This window comes from Hipposideros armiger, unplaced genomic scaffold (genome assembly GCF_001890085.2).
Source record: "Hipposideros armiger isolate ML-2016 unplaced genomic scaffold, ASM189008v1 scaffold_1602, whole genome shotgun sequence".
In the NCBI taxonomy this organism is placed as follows: domain Eukaryota; kingdom Metazoa; phylum Chordata; class Mammalia; order Chiroptera; family Hipposideridae; genus Hipposideros; species Hipposideros armiger.
The window spans coordinates 30,438-44,305 of NW_017732952.1; the positions used below are offsets into that span (position 1 = coordinate 30,438).

At 36.2% G+C, this 13,868-nt stretch overlaps 1 protein-coding gene across 1 annotated transcript in view; it reads right to left on the reverse strand.

The window, feature by feature from the left end:
• LOC109377887 (uncharacterized protein C8orf34-like) overlaps nucleotides 1-13,868 on the reverse strand; it is a 125,240-nt gene that overhangs the window by 13,711 nt on the left and 97,661 nt on the right. Inside the window, 1 exon segment of the mRNA XM_019634358.1 lies at nucleotides 7,744-7,916. Within this exon segment, the coding sequence (XP_019489903.1) occupies nucleotides 7,744-7,916 (173 nt within the window).

Here is a 13,868-nt window from a genome sequence, read left to right on the forward strand (position 1 = left end):
ACTCTGCAAGGATGTCATGGCACAAAAGAAAACAAAGGCAAAAACTATTCTAGATTAGAGAAGGCTAAACGGACTTGACAACTTAACTCCACACGTGATCCTTTATTGGATGCTGGATAAAAAGGAAACAAAAAAACTAAATATAAAAATCCAGAAAAGACTTGACTGGGAAAATCAGAGACATTTCAATATGAACTCTATAGTAGATACTGTTATGGTGTCATTGTTAAATGTTTTGGTGTGTTAATGATATAATAGTTCTTAATAATGATATAAAACATTCTTAGGAGATGCATGTTAAAGAATTAAGGAATTAACATGTAATACTATCTATAACTTATTTTCAGGTGGTTCAGCAAAAAAAGACAATAGAATAGATTGCTCCTATTACCAGAGATTGTTAAAGCAAAGACAAAATGTTAGTTGGTGAATATAGGTGAAGGGTATGTGAATATTGATATTACTGTGCTTAAATTCTCTGTAGTTTGATACTTTTCAAAGTGAAAATTTAAGGAAAAAATAAGAAAAATTTATGAAGACACACCCTTGTCAACAATATTTATTTCAACTTTAATTTCCATTTTAATTTAGGTTTTCAACTTACATAGGAACTGTTGCTCAGATGTAAAAATACATCCCTTTTAAAATAAATATCTGTCTTTATTTTAGTAACTATGAGTGTAATTCAAATTCAATTAAAGAAAATTATTTTTACACTTTAATAGTAGAGATTAAACAAATATTCACTTGCAAATTAATGGAAGTTTATTTAGCCCCAATTTCTTCCTATGGCATCTGTCCTGAATAATTTCATTTTGTGTCTTTTAAATGGAGAAATAATATAACAATTTAAAAGTCTTTCTTGACTAACTTTATTCATTGAGAAGTAAACAAAGAAAACGACTTATAATTTGGATTTCTTAGTTGACAGGCCTAACATGCTAAATGGAATTTACATCTATATGATTTGCAGTCAAATTATTTTACAATAATTGTATTCATTCTTAACTTTAGGTCTATTAGCTTTAGCTTTTTTTTAAGGAGGGTGCAGCTTACCGTGGCCCATATGGGGATCAAACCGGCAACCTTGCTGCTATCAGCACCACACTCTAACCAACTCTGCTAACCGGCCACCCCTTCTATTAGTTTTTGACTATGAGAAAGATATGCCTATTGCTTTGAAAGAGAAATGCCTGTGGATTATAGAAGTGAAAATTGAACTATGAGAGGGAAAACAGCACCTTGCTACAGGGAAGCAAGAGTCTTAATGCAAACAAGTGGTGGTGAGATGGAAGAGGTGAGTTTGGGGTGTTTCTAAGAGCACTTAGGGTTCTGGGCCCCCTCTTACCCAGACACTGAACTTAAATCTTAATGATAGTGGATTCTTAGAACTTCTCCCTGAAGAAAAGCTGCATAGCAAAGCACTGAAGGGCACAAAATTTGGAGCAAGGCAGCCTGGCTCAGCTGCTTAATAGCTATCCAATCTTGGGACAGTGATGTCACCACTTTGGGACTTGGTTTCCTTATTCCTAAAATAGGGATCATAACAATGTTTTCAAGAGGATGAAATGGATCAAGATGTGGCAAGCACAGAGAGCAGTCTCCAAGTGGTAATCAATATCCTTATATGTTCAGAGAATGCAAAGGGCAGCATCCTAAACATTTGCGTGTCTTTTCTGGAGCAGCGACATCCCACATAGAAAGGGAACCAGACAGAGGCCTCAGGTCATATGAAAAAGAACAGCAGTTAATATTTCAACGTGGTGTCAACACACTCTAGGAATCCATTTTGCTTTGATTTATTGTAAACGAGTAACTTCTAAACCAAGATCAGATGGAAAGGGACAGTTTAAAGCGGCCGAGGACCCCTCTTTCCCTCAAAGCGCCTACCTCTCCAGGCGGACACGTCCTCCTCCCTGGGGACTGGCCCTTATTCTGACCATGTTCCCTCTTCTCCCTCCTGACCCCACTCTTCCCGGGGTGCCTGACCTGGCTCCGTTTTCTTTCACACTTTGTTTCTGAATACGGGTGAGTGACTGTTCGGTTTATCTGATCCCACGTGCTCTCTTTTGGTGGAAAACTGGACGATTCCTCTTTTGAACTCTCCTTCGCCTTGTTTAGTTTACCATCACAGCCTAGTAGGCAGAGCCTGTGTCCTCGCTTTCAACTCTAGTCAGAAATTAAAGGGTTCTCTTCGCATTAAGGGCCAGGTTGTTGAAGAGGTTATTAAAAGCTTCATGCTTGCTGTGTTTGATGTACGCATGAGATCTCCGTCTTTTTAAATATGTCTAAATGTGATGTTTTTATAACTAGTTTAGCAGACATTTAATAAGTGCTTGCTATATACAAGGCATGGTGGGCACTGAGCTACAGAAATAAGACATATTTCCTTGCCATTCTCCTCACTTCAGGCAAGTATTCTGATTCTAGGATTTTTTTTTAATTTTATTTATTTGTTTTTTTGATGCTGGTTACACCCAGTATCTAGCACATTACCTTTTGTTAGTGCTCAATAAATATTTAACAAATTCGCTGTTTCTTTTTGAACCTCGTCTTTTAAAAACACACTAAATAAAATAAGAATTAATGTAAGTAGATATATATGAGTCTTCCAACTTGAGAGAAATGAAAACCCGGGGGACTGGGAAGACCGGTAGTGAAGCAAAAGGAAAAACATGTGGATCAGAGTGTGGAAGAGGAGACACAAATGGCAGATGACAGAGGCGTGACTCCTCGCCATCAGCCAGCAATGACCAAGACCATTTCACGAGGGCTGAAATAATTGTTTTCATCAGTCCCATTAAAAGACGTGGTTTGGTCATGAAGACAGTGCAATGAGACTTAAACACTGATGAAGTCCAAAATTTTGCCTGTTTAATAAGAGTCCATCAATGGGTCTATGAGTCCACATTTTAAACATATAAAAATGATGTCATTCTGATATAAAAATGAGTGATTTAGTTACATATTTTCTTGGCTTTAAAAAAAAATTTGTGAGTCCTAAGGTATAATTTTTATGTTTTAGACAGCTTGAAGGCATCTGTTCTTTGATTCCTTTAGAAGATTAATTTTTGATTAATCCATTCTTTATGCTTAAAATATACATGTTAGAATATTCCCAAATTCATAAGTTTGGTTTAAGCTCTGCCATATGTATTACACATTTTCTATCATGTCCACAATAGTCAAAATCTGACAATATTAAAGTTTTTTGTTCTTGTACTTCTTCATAAAAGTGCCTTCCATCCATTTTCTTCCTTCTTATTCTGGTTTATTTCCTATCATACTACTTATCACTACTTGAATTTATGGCATATATTTGTAAATTATCTAATGTATTGTTTGTTTCTTGCTGCCAATAAAGGGAACTCTAAGGGGAGAAACGCGTTTCCATGTCTAGCCTTTGTTTACAGATCTAGCAAAAGCAATTTTGAGTTTTAATAAAAAGGAAAACTTAATGGGAAGTGAATTTGGCTTTTATTTTAATAATATACATTTCAAAGTTGTAAGGTTTTTAAATTTACTTTATGGCATTATTTGCTATCTAATAAAAATGCTCCCTTAACAAATACGGTCCGTTCACCAGATCTATAAGATTTATTGATATTGTTCTTGTTTTAATAAGGTGGTTCAGCTTAGAGGAGCTTCATTAGGCTTTCAAGGCTTGATGAGCCTACTTACAAATCCACATTATGATTTAGCAAGTAATTTTAGAAAATCCATTACACAGCTATTGCAAAGTCTAATTCAGATGGCTTAAAATAAAATTATATAGTTTATTAAACTTGAATTTTATTTACATTTATATTATAAATGTGATTATTTTTAATAACTTTAAATGTGCAATGAACATATATGTTTTCCCACCAAATGGCAGGCAAGCCATAGCAATTGATACCAAATTGTAGTATCTAATAATCTTGGAAAGTCTTCAATCATTCCCCAGCATATTCATCTCTCTCTTTTATAAACCCCTCTTTATTTTCTTAGTCAGATGCTTTAATTTTTTTCTTAAACTCTTTCAATTTAGAACCTCTTTGACAATCTATGAAAGATATGGTAGGAAAATGCAGAAAAATGTCCATGTGGACATCCATACATTTTGCACAGAATTTCAAGAGAGTCACAGATTTCTTGGGTCCATCCAGGGACCGTGCAGGGGTCATGGACTCCAACTTAGTAGCGCTTGTCTTATTCTGTTAGTGTCTCCACATTGCCCTCAGAAGTGCCTTTGTCGTAACTAGCACCTAACCCTTCAGGTGACAGTATGCGTACTAAGTTGTGGACCCTTTTCATACTATATTGTATTTGCAGGACCTAAGAAAGAAAGCTCAGGAAAGGTATACCATTAAAAAAAAAAAAAGTTCCAGAAAAAAATTGTGGGTAACATTGTACCCATAAGGCTCTTACGGTTTATTATTCCGTTTATATAATCCTCTCTAATTTAACAGTGAAAGTCCAGCCTATTGTGTACGTATTATGTTGAAGGAAAAGGGAAGTTGTATCAAAGACGGAGTGTGGTAATAACAGCCCTTCAAATACAACTTGAGCATTCACAATAGGAAAGACCAAGATAAGTAAAGGGGTAAAACACTAAGATAGACCACAAACAATTCTTCTTCTAAATAGGCTTCATTTAGCAGATGGCTACTGAAGGCCTCTTCTTTGCCTCCTTCATGTGTAAAACAAGTGTCTATCGACAACGGCAATGTGCCAATCCCAGTAAAGGAGAGAAAAACAAAAATATGGAACTCATCTTTGAAAGTTAAGTCTTTTCTTTCATGAATCTAGACTATCATTTAGTCTGTGAGTGTTTAAGGCTGTTAAGTTATAGTGTAAGCTCATTACCATTTAAGGGTAACAGGTAATACTGTATATAGTTACAAACTGTACAGTCATTGAAAAGTTTCTTCTCAACTCATCCTGATTCATCCCAATCAAATCTAATGCTTTATTCATCCAAATCAAATCTAACGCTGTGTAAGTTCCTGGTATAAATTCAGAAATCCTGTTCTATATTAGAAGATGGAAGAGATATAGTTTCTAATCCATAATGCATTGCTCTTCTTTAGATTTAGTTAAGATACGCATGTACTCTTTCAGACCAAATGGGGCATCTGGGCAGGATTTCATCGCTTTCTTCATTTCATTGTAACACCTCAACTCATCATTTAAAGATAGAGAGAAATAAAAGTGAAAATAACATTACAAAACAAATATTGGAGAGATATCTTCATGGGCTGGGTTTTTAATGCATCAGGGATTGAATGAGGATGGTGTATTCAAGAGAGAATAAGAGTTCACTGAAGTTAGGAAGAAAACAGAAGCACTAACGTTGGCAATAAATAGCTCCGATTATTATTATGACTAAATGCAAGTCGACATTCCTCTATTTTACATTTAAGAACTAAAGACCTAGCAATGAATAAAGATAAAGGTTTAGTGGGTTTCAATAAGTCGGGTATTCAAAATAAAATTAGCCTCATTGACAGGTGAAATTGATCTGGCATTTCACAAAAGAAAGTAAATGGATTTTTAAAAATGGTGCTCTCCTTATATAGGGCACTTCAACAATTTAAATAATTCAAAAGTTATTTCTCACGGAAATGGAATCAATTTTCTCTATGCCTGAAGTGCATTAATGACTATTCTGAATTTCCTTCCCTCCAACCAAGTGATAAGTCAACGTAAAAAAACCCTGAAAGCTATTACATTGTAGAAAATACAATTTTCTCCTTGAAAAGGAATAGTTATTGGTTGCTGCTAAACTTAATGTGAGATTTACAAAGTTATAATACTATGGCTATGTTATGCACAGGAACAGCTCTTCTAGTGCTCAGCTACTAACACAGAAAGTTTCAGCACTTGTCACATTTCAATTCATGACATCTGTATCTATTTTCTCAATCTTGTGTAAGCCATGCTTCAGTCAATGCTTTTTCGCTCCAAATCCCTTTTAGAAGTTTTCGTTTTTGTTTTGCATTTCACTCGTTGCAATGAGTATCACCAAAAAAACCGGCTATATTGAATATATTTTTCTAATAAATATGATCCGGACATTTCAGTTACCCTTCTGCCAGCCTATGGAAAATTTAGGCAAGTCTCCCGCCACCATTTGGAGCATCACAGGTCTGAGTTAAATGAAATATGGACTTTCAAACCTACAAATCATAATAGTTTGAAACATCAAACAAAGAAAATGTAAATAACTATGTTCAATCATAGTTATCAAATCTGATGTCAAATTGTTTTAAACCAAGGTTTCTCTCTCTTTATATTCCACATGGATTCCATTTTGTATAGTCTATTATACATTTAATACTTTTGCTTTCCCTGTTGACTAACTATAGCTCTCTGGTACATCCGAAATCTTCCCTCTCCAACTCTTCTTTTTTTTTTTTTTTAGCTGAGCCATCCTGCCACCTGTTGGCAGCTCAGCGGCAGCTCAGCTCAGGCCGGGCATCGAACCGCCGTTGCTCAGAGCTGGCACTCTTGAGCGAGCTCTTAACCAACTGAGCCACTCAGCTGGCCCATTCCAATTCTTCTTTTTAATTAAATTTATTGGGGTGACATTGGTTAGTAACGATTATATGTTTCAGGTGTACACAGGTATACAATTCCATAATACATCCTCTGTATATGGAATTGCGTGCTCACCACCCAAAATCTAGTCTCCTTCTGTCAGCATGTATTTGACCCCCTTACCCTCTTCATCCTCCTACCCCACTCTTCCCCTCTGATAACCACCCTTCTGTTGTCTTTGTCTATGAGTTTGTTTGCTTTGTTTGTTTTTTGCTTTCTGTTTTATATCCCTTGGTCTGAGAGAGTTTTTTGTGAACTTGACCCCAAAGGCAAGAGAAGAAAAAGCAAACAGTAGATGAATGGGACCGTATCAAACTAAAAAGCTTCTGCACAGCAAAAGAAACCACCAACAAAACAAAAAGGGAACAACTGAATGGGAAAAGATATTTGCAAACTTATCTCTGATAAATTATATAAAGAACGCATACAACTCAACAACAACAAAACAAACAATCCAATTTAAAAATGGGCAGAGAACCTGAACAGAGACCTTTCCCAAGACGGCATACAAATGGTCAACAGATATATGACAAGATGCTCAACCTCACTAGCTATAAGGGAAACGCAAATCAAAACCACAATGACATACCACCTCACACCTGTTAGAATGGCTATTACTAATAAGACAGGTAATAACAAGTGCTGGAGAGGCTGTGGAGAAAAGGAGACCCTCATACACTGCCGGTGGGAATGTAAATTGGTGCAGCTACTGTAGAAAATAATATGGGGGGTCCTCCAAAAATTAAGAACAGAGGCACCATATGACCCAGCAATCCCTCTTCTGGGTATCTACCCCAAAAATTTAAAAACATTTATTCATAACGATATATATACCTCCAATTCTTAACAGTGAGCCACTCCCTGCCCAATATTATATATAGTAGGTCTCAGCCGACAGCTGATGTCCCTGAAATTATTTCTCTCTTTGGTATTGGTAGCAAAGAGATGGTAATCTTCTTAGATGAAAAAAAATCAAAAGCAAAACCTAGCAACACTCTAATTTTAAAACAGAGAAATTAATGCTTATCTTATGGAGTCCAACAGAATTTTCTATATAAAATTGCGAAGCCTTATTTCAACAAAACCATGCACTTGAATTTGTTTTCCCTGTATCTTCTATGATTAATGATATTCAGGATCTTAGAGGACATCTCATCTTACCTTCCTGCAGGGCTGGAGCTACTGTCTTCACTTTCCCACTGTTCATTTTTACTTCTCGGAATGGGGGGCTGTAACATTTCAGCAGCTAGTGGGTCAGCATCATTCTCTTCTCGGCCAATCCATTCTCCGATCACACGGGGTCTCAGAAGAGAAGAATTAAACGCCGCCGTTTCCTGAAGAGGAGAAAAGCACGTGCTGCCTTAGATGATTTGCTAGTGTTAACAGGTCAACAGGGACATACTTTTGTCTGGAGCTTTCACTGCTTTCTCAAATCAAAATGTTCCTTTCTTCTTTCTGAATTGACTTAAAACTTCAGTTTACTCCATCTCTACTAGATGGCTTTATGTGATTTGCCTTGATTCCCAAAGGTCGCTGTCACAAAGGATCCAGGGATGGGGTCTACATTTGGAAGGCTGCATCTGTGTTCTCAGGAAGCAGGTTTGGGATAAGCATTTGTGACAGAAGGAAGAACATGTTGTAAAGCCCATGTAGTGAGAGAGTTTGGTGTCGCTGGGAAATGGTAAAGAATTTCGCAGGAGGGAACTGGAATGGGGTCAGAAAATACGGAAACAGGGAGACAGGGCTGGAAGGGCGTGCTGCCTCCCACTGTGAAGTATTTGGGACTTTTAGGGATCCCCTAGAGGTTCGAACCAGGGCAATATCAATGACAGGTATGCTGTGCTAATTCAGAAAATGTTAACTGATCTCTCTTCATAGACTCAGATATGATGCGGCTCTTTAAATGAGATTTTAAATATTATATCATTTAATAATTTAAAATGATATGAGAAGACTGAATATGTGTAATTCCTAGGAATATCTTGGTAAATGGAAAAAGGGCAGGTTAAAAAAACAACATGTATTGTATGATCAAATTTTTGTTTAACAATTCATATGGCTGTATACCCATCATTCATATGCATTTATTCATTTATTCATTGTCTTGTGTTTATTAAGACCTACTATGTGCCAGGTACTTTTTGATTTGTTGGGAAAAAATAATTGTAAGACTAAAATTTAATTATTTTATCTGAATGGAGGAACTACAGGTTAATTTGAATTTCTTCTTTTGGAATTTCCATGGTTTTTCATTATTCTATGACAAATATGTACTTGTCTTCTAATGAGGAAAAAAATGTATTTTTAAAATATCTTGATCTGAGGAAGACAGACTTTGCTTACATTATATTTAGCTATAATTTTTAGTATTAAAAGAGTCTTGAACAATTCCTTAAAAGTTCAGACCTGGTCTTCTGAGTCTTTACAATTCCTCAAAATATTACATAAATACAATACAAATAAAGTATGAATATGCAAATATAACACCAAAAGCAACATGTGAAATATGATTGGGACATATTTGGTGTACATTTATCCAAGTAATAAGAAGTGACAGAAAGTAGTTGGCTATCTTAATATTGATTCCCAGCCCACATGAAAATGTAGTGGATAACTCTTAGTAACAGTGTTTGCATAGCAACTAATCTGAATTCCTTCTGTATTTATGTTCCCAGAGTCAGAAAATCAAAGCACTATAACAGCTTTCAGCTGTGAAATCATGCAATCAAATTAATGTTTTGAAATTACTAGAAAAGCATATTCATCTGCCACAATTTAATATCATTTGAAGTTTAAGAATTAAAATTAAATTTTAAACCTAAATTTGCTTCTAAAAGCAAATTGAGACAAAGACATGTTTTAGAATTTTAAAAACTCTATAAACATATTTTCAGCTTCAGAATCAGTTTTGGCCTGTGTGTCTTTGAAACGTTACTTGTTCGCTGAATTCTACTTTCTCCAACAGTAACATGGTGATGATGGAATGACAAAACCTACTGTAGCAGATGAATTAGTGGGGTAGCACAATTAAGCCATAGAATTCTGTATGTATGCTAGACACATTTATTTAAGGATATGGGCTGCATTCAAACCACTTCTCTACGCATGATGTATCTGCGGAAAAATCAGTAAACAGAACAGCAGGAATGAGCCAGTTTGATGAAAATAGATGCTTGGTTGTAAATAGGGACAGAGAATTGAAGAGGCAGTTTTCACCCCATAAAATTTTATTTTATAGATAGTATATGTCAAAGGCTGGATAATTAATTCAATGTTATTAATCTTATGTAATGGGGCAGAACTGGGCTTAAAGATTTGTCTTGCTATAGGTTCAACAGATAAAAATGGGGACAAAGAAACTGACCATTGTGCCAAGAGAAATGAGTGGGTTCGGGCAGTAAAAATGAAATTGTAAAACGGGTTTTAAAGTTGAGTATCATCAAAAAGTTGAGAACTGCACAGACTCAGAAAAAACTCCTTGGTTGTTTCCTGGGAAATTCAATAAAATGAGAGAGGCCCTTGCTGCTGGAACGTGGAGCACAGAGAGAAGAAGGATAAATGGTTTCATAGGCAGCCTGTTTAACTCCACCTGGCAGTCGAAATGTGGTGAGAGATAGCTGAGGAGTACAGCAATACAGAGAGCTGCAAAAAGGGTCAGGGGACTTGGGTCGGGGGGGGGGGCCTTTTATAGGTGACAAAAATGTGACTCCACTATTTTTATTTTTTGCAATGCATATGTTTTTGTTGTTTTTTATCTACCCCTTTTTAAAATGATCATATCTCTAAAAGTTCTTGAATATAGCCTATTTAACTGTAATCGATTAAAATAGCATATTTTTCTTTGGATATATGTATTACTTACAGTTGATTAAGCTAAGTAAATATCTTTCCATAAATCTTTATGAAAGGATTTCAGCAAAGAGAGCAGCTCTTAACACTACCTATAACACACCACAAACAGTACACGGCACAAGAAAAATTTTAAATGCACATTGAATGAAACACGTGTTTGAGACTATTTTAAGTACGTGGATAAATCATTCAAGATTTCACCGCTAAACAATGTAAATCCTAGTTATGCCTTCAAAACGTACAAACCCTATTCCTTTGCCTTCCTAAGGCTAGGAGTCCCTAGATGTTGAGGTTCTGAAGCAAGTAAATTTAGTAAGAAAAGCATTTCCAGTGAAAAATGCTCCCACAGATCCGAGTTTTGCTTAGCGTTTCCTACCAGCAAGAAACGAATCTGTTCAAGCAGCTACCTTAGCCCAGGCTGCCCTACCTACAATGTGTTCAGCTGCTCTCACCACTGGTGATCAGCACAGCATCTGATTAGACGCCATGTTTTCTCTTCTTAATAAACCGAGATGCTCACAGAAGGCTGGATCGTGTCTTAAGTCCCTTTGTTTCCTCCATAATAACTAGCACAATTCTCATTTCATAAAATAAGCACCAAAATGTGCGTTGATTGAATTAAAAATAATTCAAAGAATGAGAAACAATGCATGTGTGGTGAGTTATGAAGTACCTTTCTGTCTAACTAAAAATCATGTAAATGATTCATGAACAACATTGACTATTAAATTTTTTAAGCCAAATCACATGAAAGTCTACAAGATGATCGATTAGGAAAAGTGAAATATTTCTTATAAACTCTTAAGCTTTTGTGTAAATTATTTTAATTCTGTCCGTTCACGAAAGAAAAATTTTGGAACACATAATCATGCATTCAATGGTTGATTTAACACAAAACTACATTAAATGTTTGAACTTGATAATAATTATGCTTAATTTAATCCACATACTGAAACTGAGTTAGAGATTAAAGAAAGTGGCATAAAGAGATAGTTAAAAGCTCTCTTCCTACTGGTCCTCCCTTTTTTCCCAGCTTTATTGAAATATAACTAACATACAAAATCATGGAAGTTTAAATGGTCCAATGTGAGGATTTCATATACGGATATAAAAAGGCTAGTTAACATATCCATCACCTAACATAATGACGAATTTCTGTGTGGGTGTGGTGAGAAGTATTAAGGTCTACCCTCTTAGCAACTTTCAAGTATTGTTAACTGTAGTCACCATGTTGTGTGTTAGATCCCAGAACGTACTCATCTTCTAACTGGGAGTCTGTGCCCTTTGACCCCCTGTACCCATTTCCCACATGCCCCCACTCCTGGCAACCACCATCCCACTCTGTTTCTATCAGTTAGGTTTTTATTCAGATTCCACATATAAGTGAGATCATATAGTATTTGTCTTTCTTTGCCTAATTTATTTCACTTAGCATAACACCCTCAAGGTCCATCCATATTGTCACAAATGGCAAGACTTCCTTCTTTGTATGGAGGAAGAATACTCCTCTGTGTGTGTGTGTGTGTGTGTGTGTGTGTGTGTGTGTGTGTGTGTGTGTGTGTGTGTGTTTGTAAAGAACAAAGAAAAGGGAATAAAGATAAACTTCAGGACAGGGATGAAATTGGCTATCAGAGTTACACAGAGGTTTTAAGCTACATCCAATGAGTCATTCTTTGGCTACATCGTAAATAGCTAGGAGTTCATTATATCATTCTTTACATCTTTTGATGCATGATATATTCATAATAATTTTTAATGTATAAGAATATATGCTAAAGTTCAATTAGTTATTTTTCTCTTTTAGTGCAGGTATCTTTTCATTCCTCAGTTAACTTCAACATCTCTCGCCTCTCTCCTGATTCTCAGCTGATAATATTGTTTCTTATTTCAATGAGAAAAATGAAAGCAATCCGAGGAGAGTTTGTTCATTTTCTCACTACCAAACCCATCGGCCACTAGCATCATTGCCTACAGTTACAAAAATGAACTGCCATTTCTTCTTTTCCAAGGCCTGGCATATAGAAGGTACTCAATAAACATTCGTAGAGTAAATAAAAGAATGACAAAATTCAGGTAATGTATGAGTCGGTGGTTCAATATTGCATTCTTAGCATCACGGAGTCATTAGAAAAATGTAAATCAAAACCACAGTATTATACTACTCACACTCATGAGGATGGTTATCATTTAAAAGATAGAAAAGAACAAGCATTGGCAAGGATATGGAGACGTTGGAACCCTCAAACTTGCTGCTTGGAATGTGAAATGGTGTCCCCACTCTGAAAATCATTTTGGCAGTACCTCAAGAAGTTAAATATAGAGTACCATACGCTCCAGCGTTTCCATTCCCTACATATGTACCCAAGAGAAATGAAAACACATGTCCACACAAAAACGTATGCATGAATGTTCACAGAAATTATTCGTAACTGAAAAGTGGAAACAATTCCAAGTTCCATTAACTGATGAACAAATAAACAAAGTGTGGTCTGGTCATACAATGTAGTATTATTCAGCATTAAAAAGGGATGAAGTACTGATATATGCTACAACATGGGTATACCCTGAAAACATACTAACTGAAAGACAGTTACAAAAGACCACGTATTGTATGACTGCATTTATAGGAACTTCCCAGAACAGGCAAATCTGTAGAGACGGAAAGGAGATTGGTGCCCGTCTAAGGCAGAGGCTTAGGGAGAATGAGGAGTGGGTATGGGGTTTCTTTTGGGGATGATGAAAATGTTCTCAACTTGCTTGTAGTGATAATTACACAACTCCATGAATATGCTGAAACACACACTTTAAAAGAGAAAGTTGATGATACGCAAGTTGTATCTTCATACAGTTGTGAAAATAGTACAATAAGCCCATTTTTTAGATCTTGCCCTTTTATGGTGAAGTACAATGCATTGTAGGGGGAAAGCACTGATTTGGAGGCAGACAGATGAGGGATCAGGCCAGCAGGGGACCCTGAACAAATCGATCACTCCAGCCTCGGTATCCTCATTTATAAGACAGAGAAAGCATAACCACTTCACCAGAGATGTTCAAGAACTAAACACAATAACATATCAGAAAATGCCTAGCATGCCTCCTACCTCAAACAGGTGCCCGATGTTACCCCTCCCCCCTCCACTGCTATCTTCTGTACCCTCCTACCTGAGATTTCAATGTTTTCATTCTTTTACTGAACACTGTCGTGCAAATATAAAAGTAGAAATAAATGGTAAAAAAAAACAAAAAACACCAAAAAACCCTTTGTACCCACACACATTTTCATCAATTATCATCAACTCATGGGTAAACTCACTTCATCCTTATCTCAACCCACACCCCTTCCAATTCCTCCTCCCCTGCCCAGATCATTTCAAAGCAAGCCTCATTCACTGTACCATATCACTTGTAAATAGTCCAATATGGATCTCTAAAAA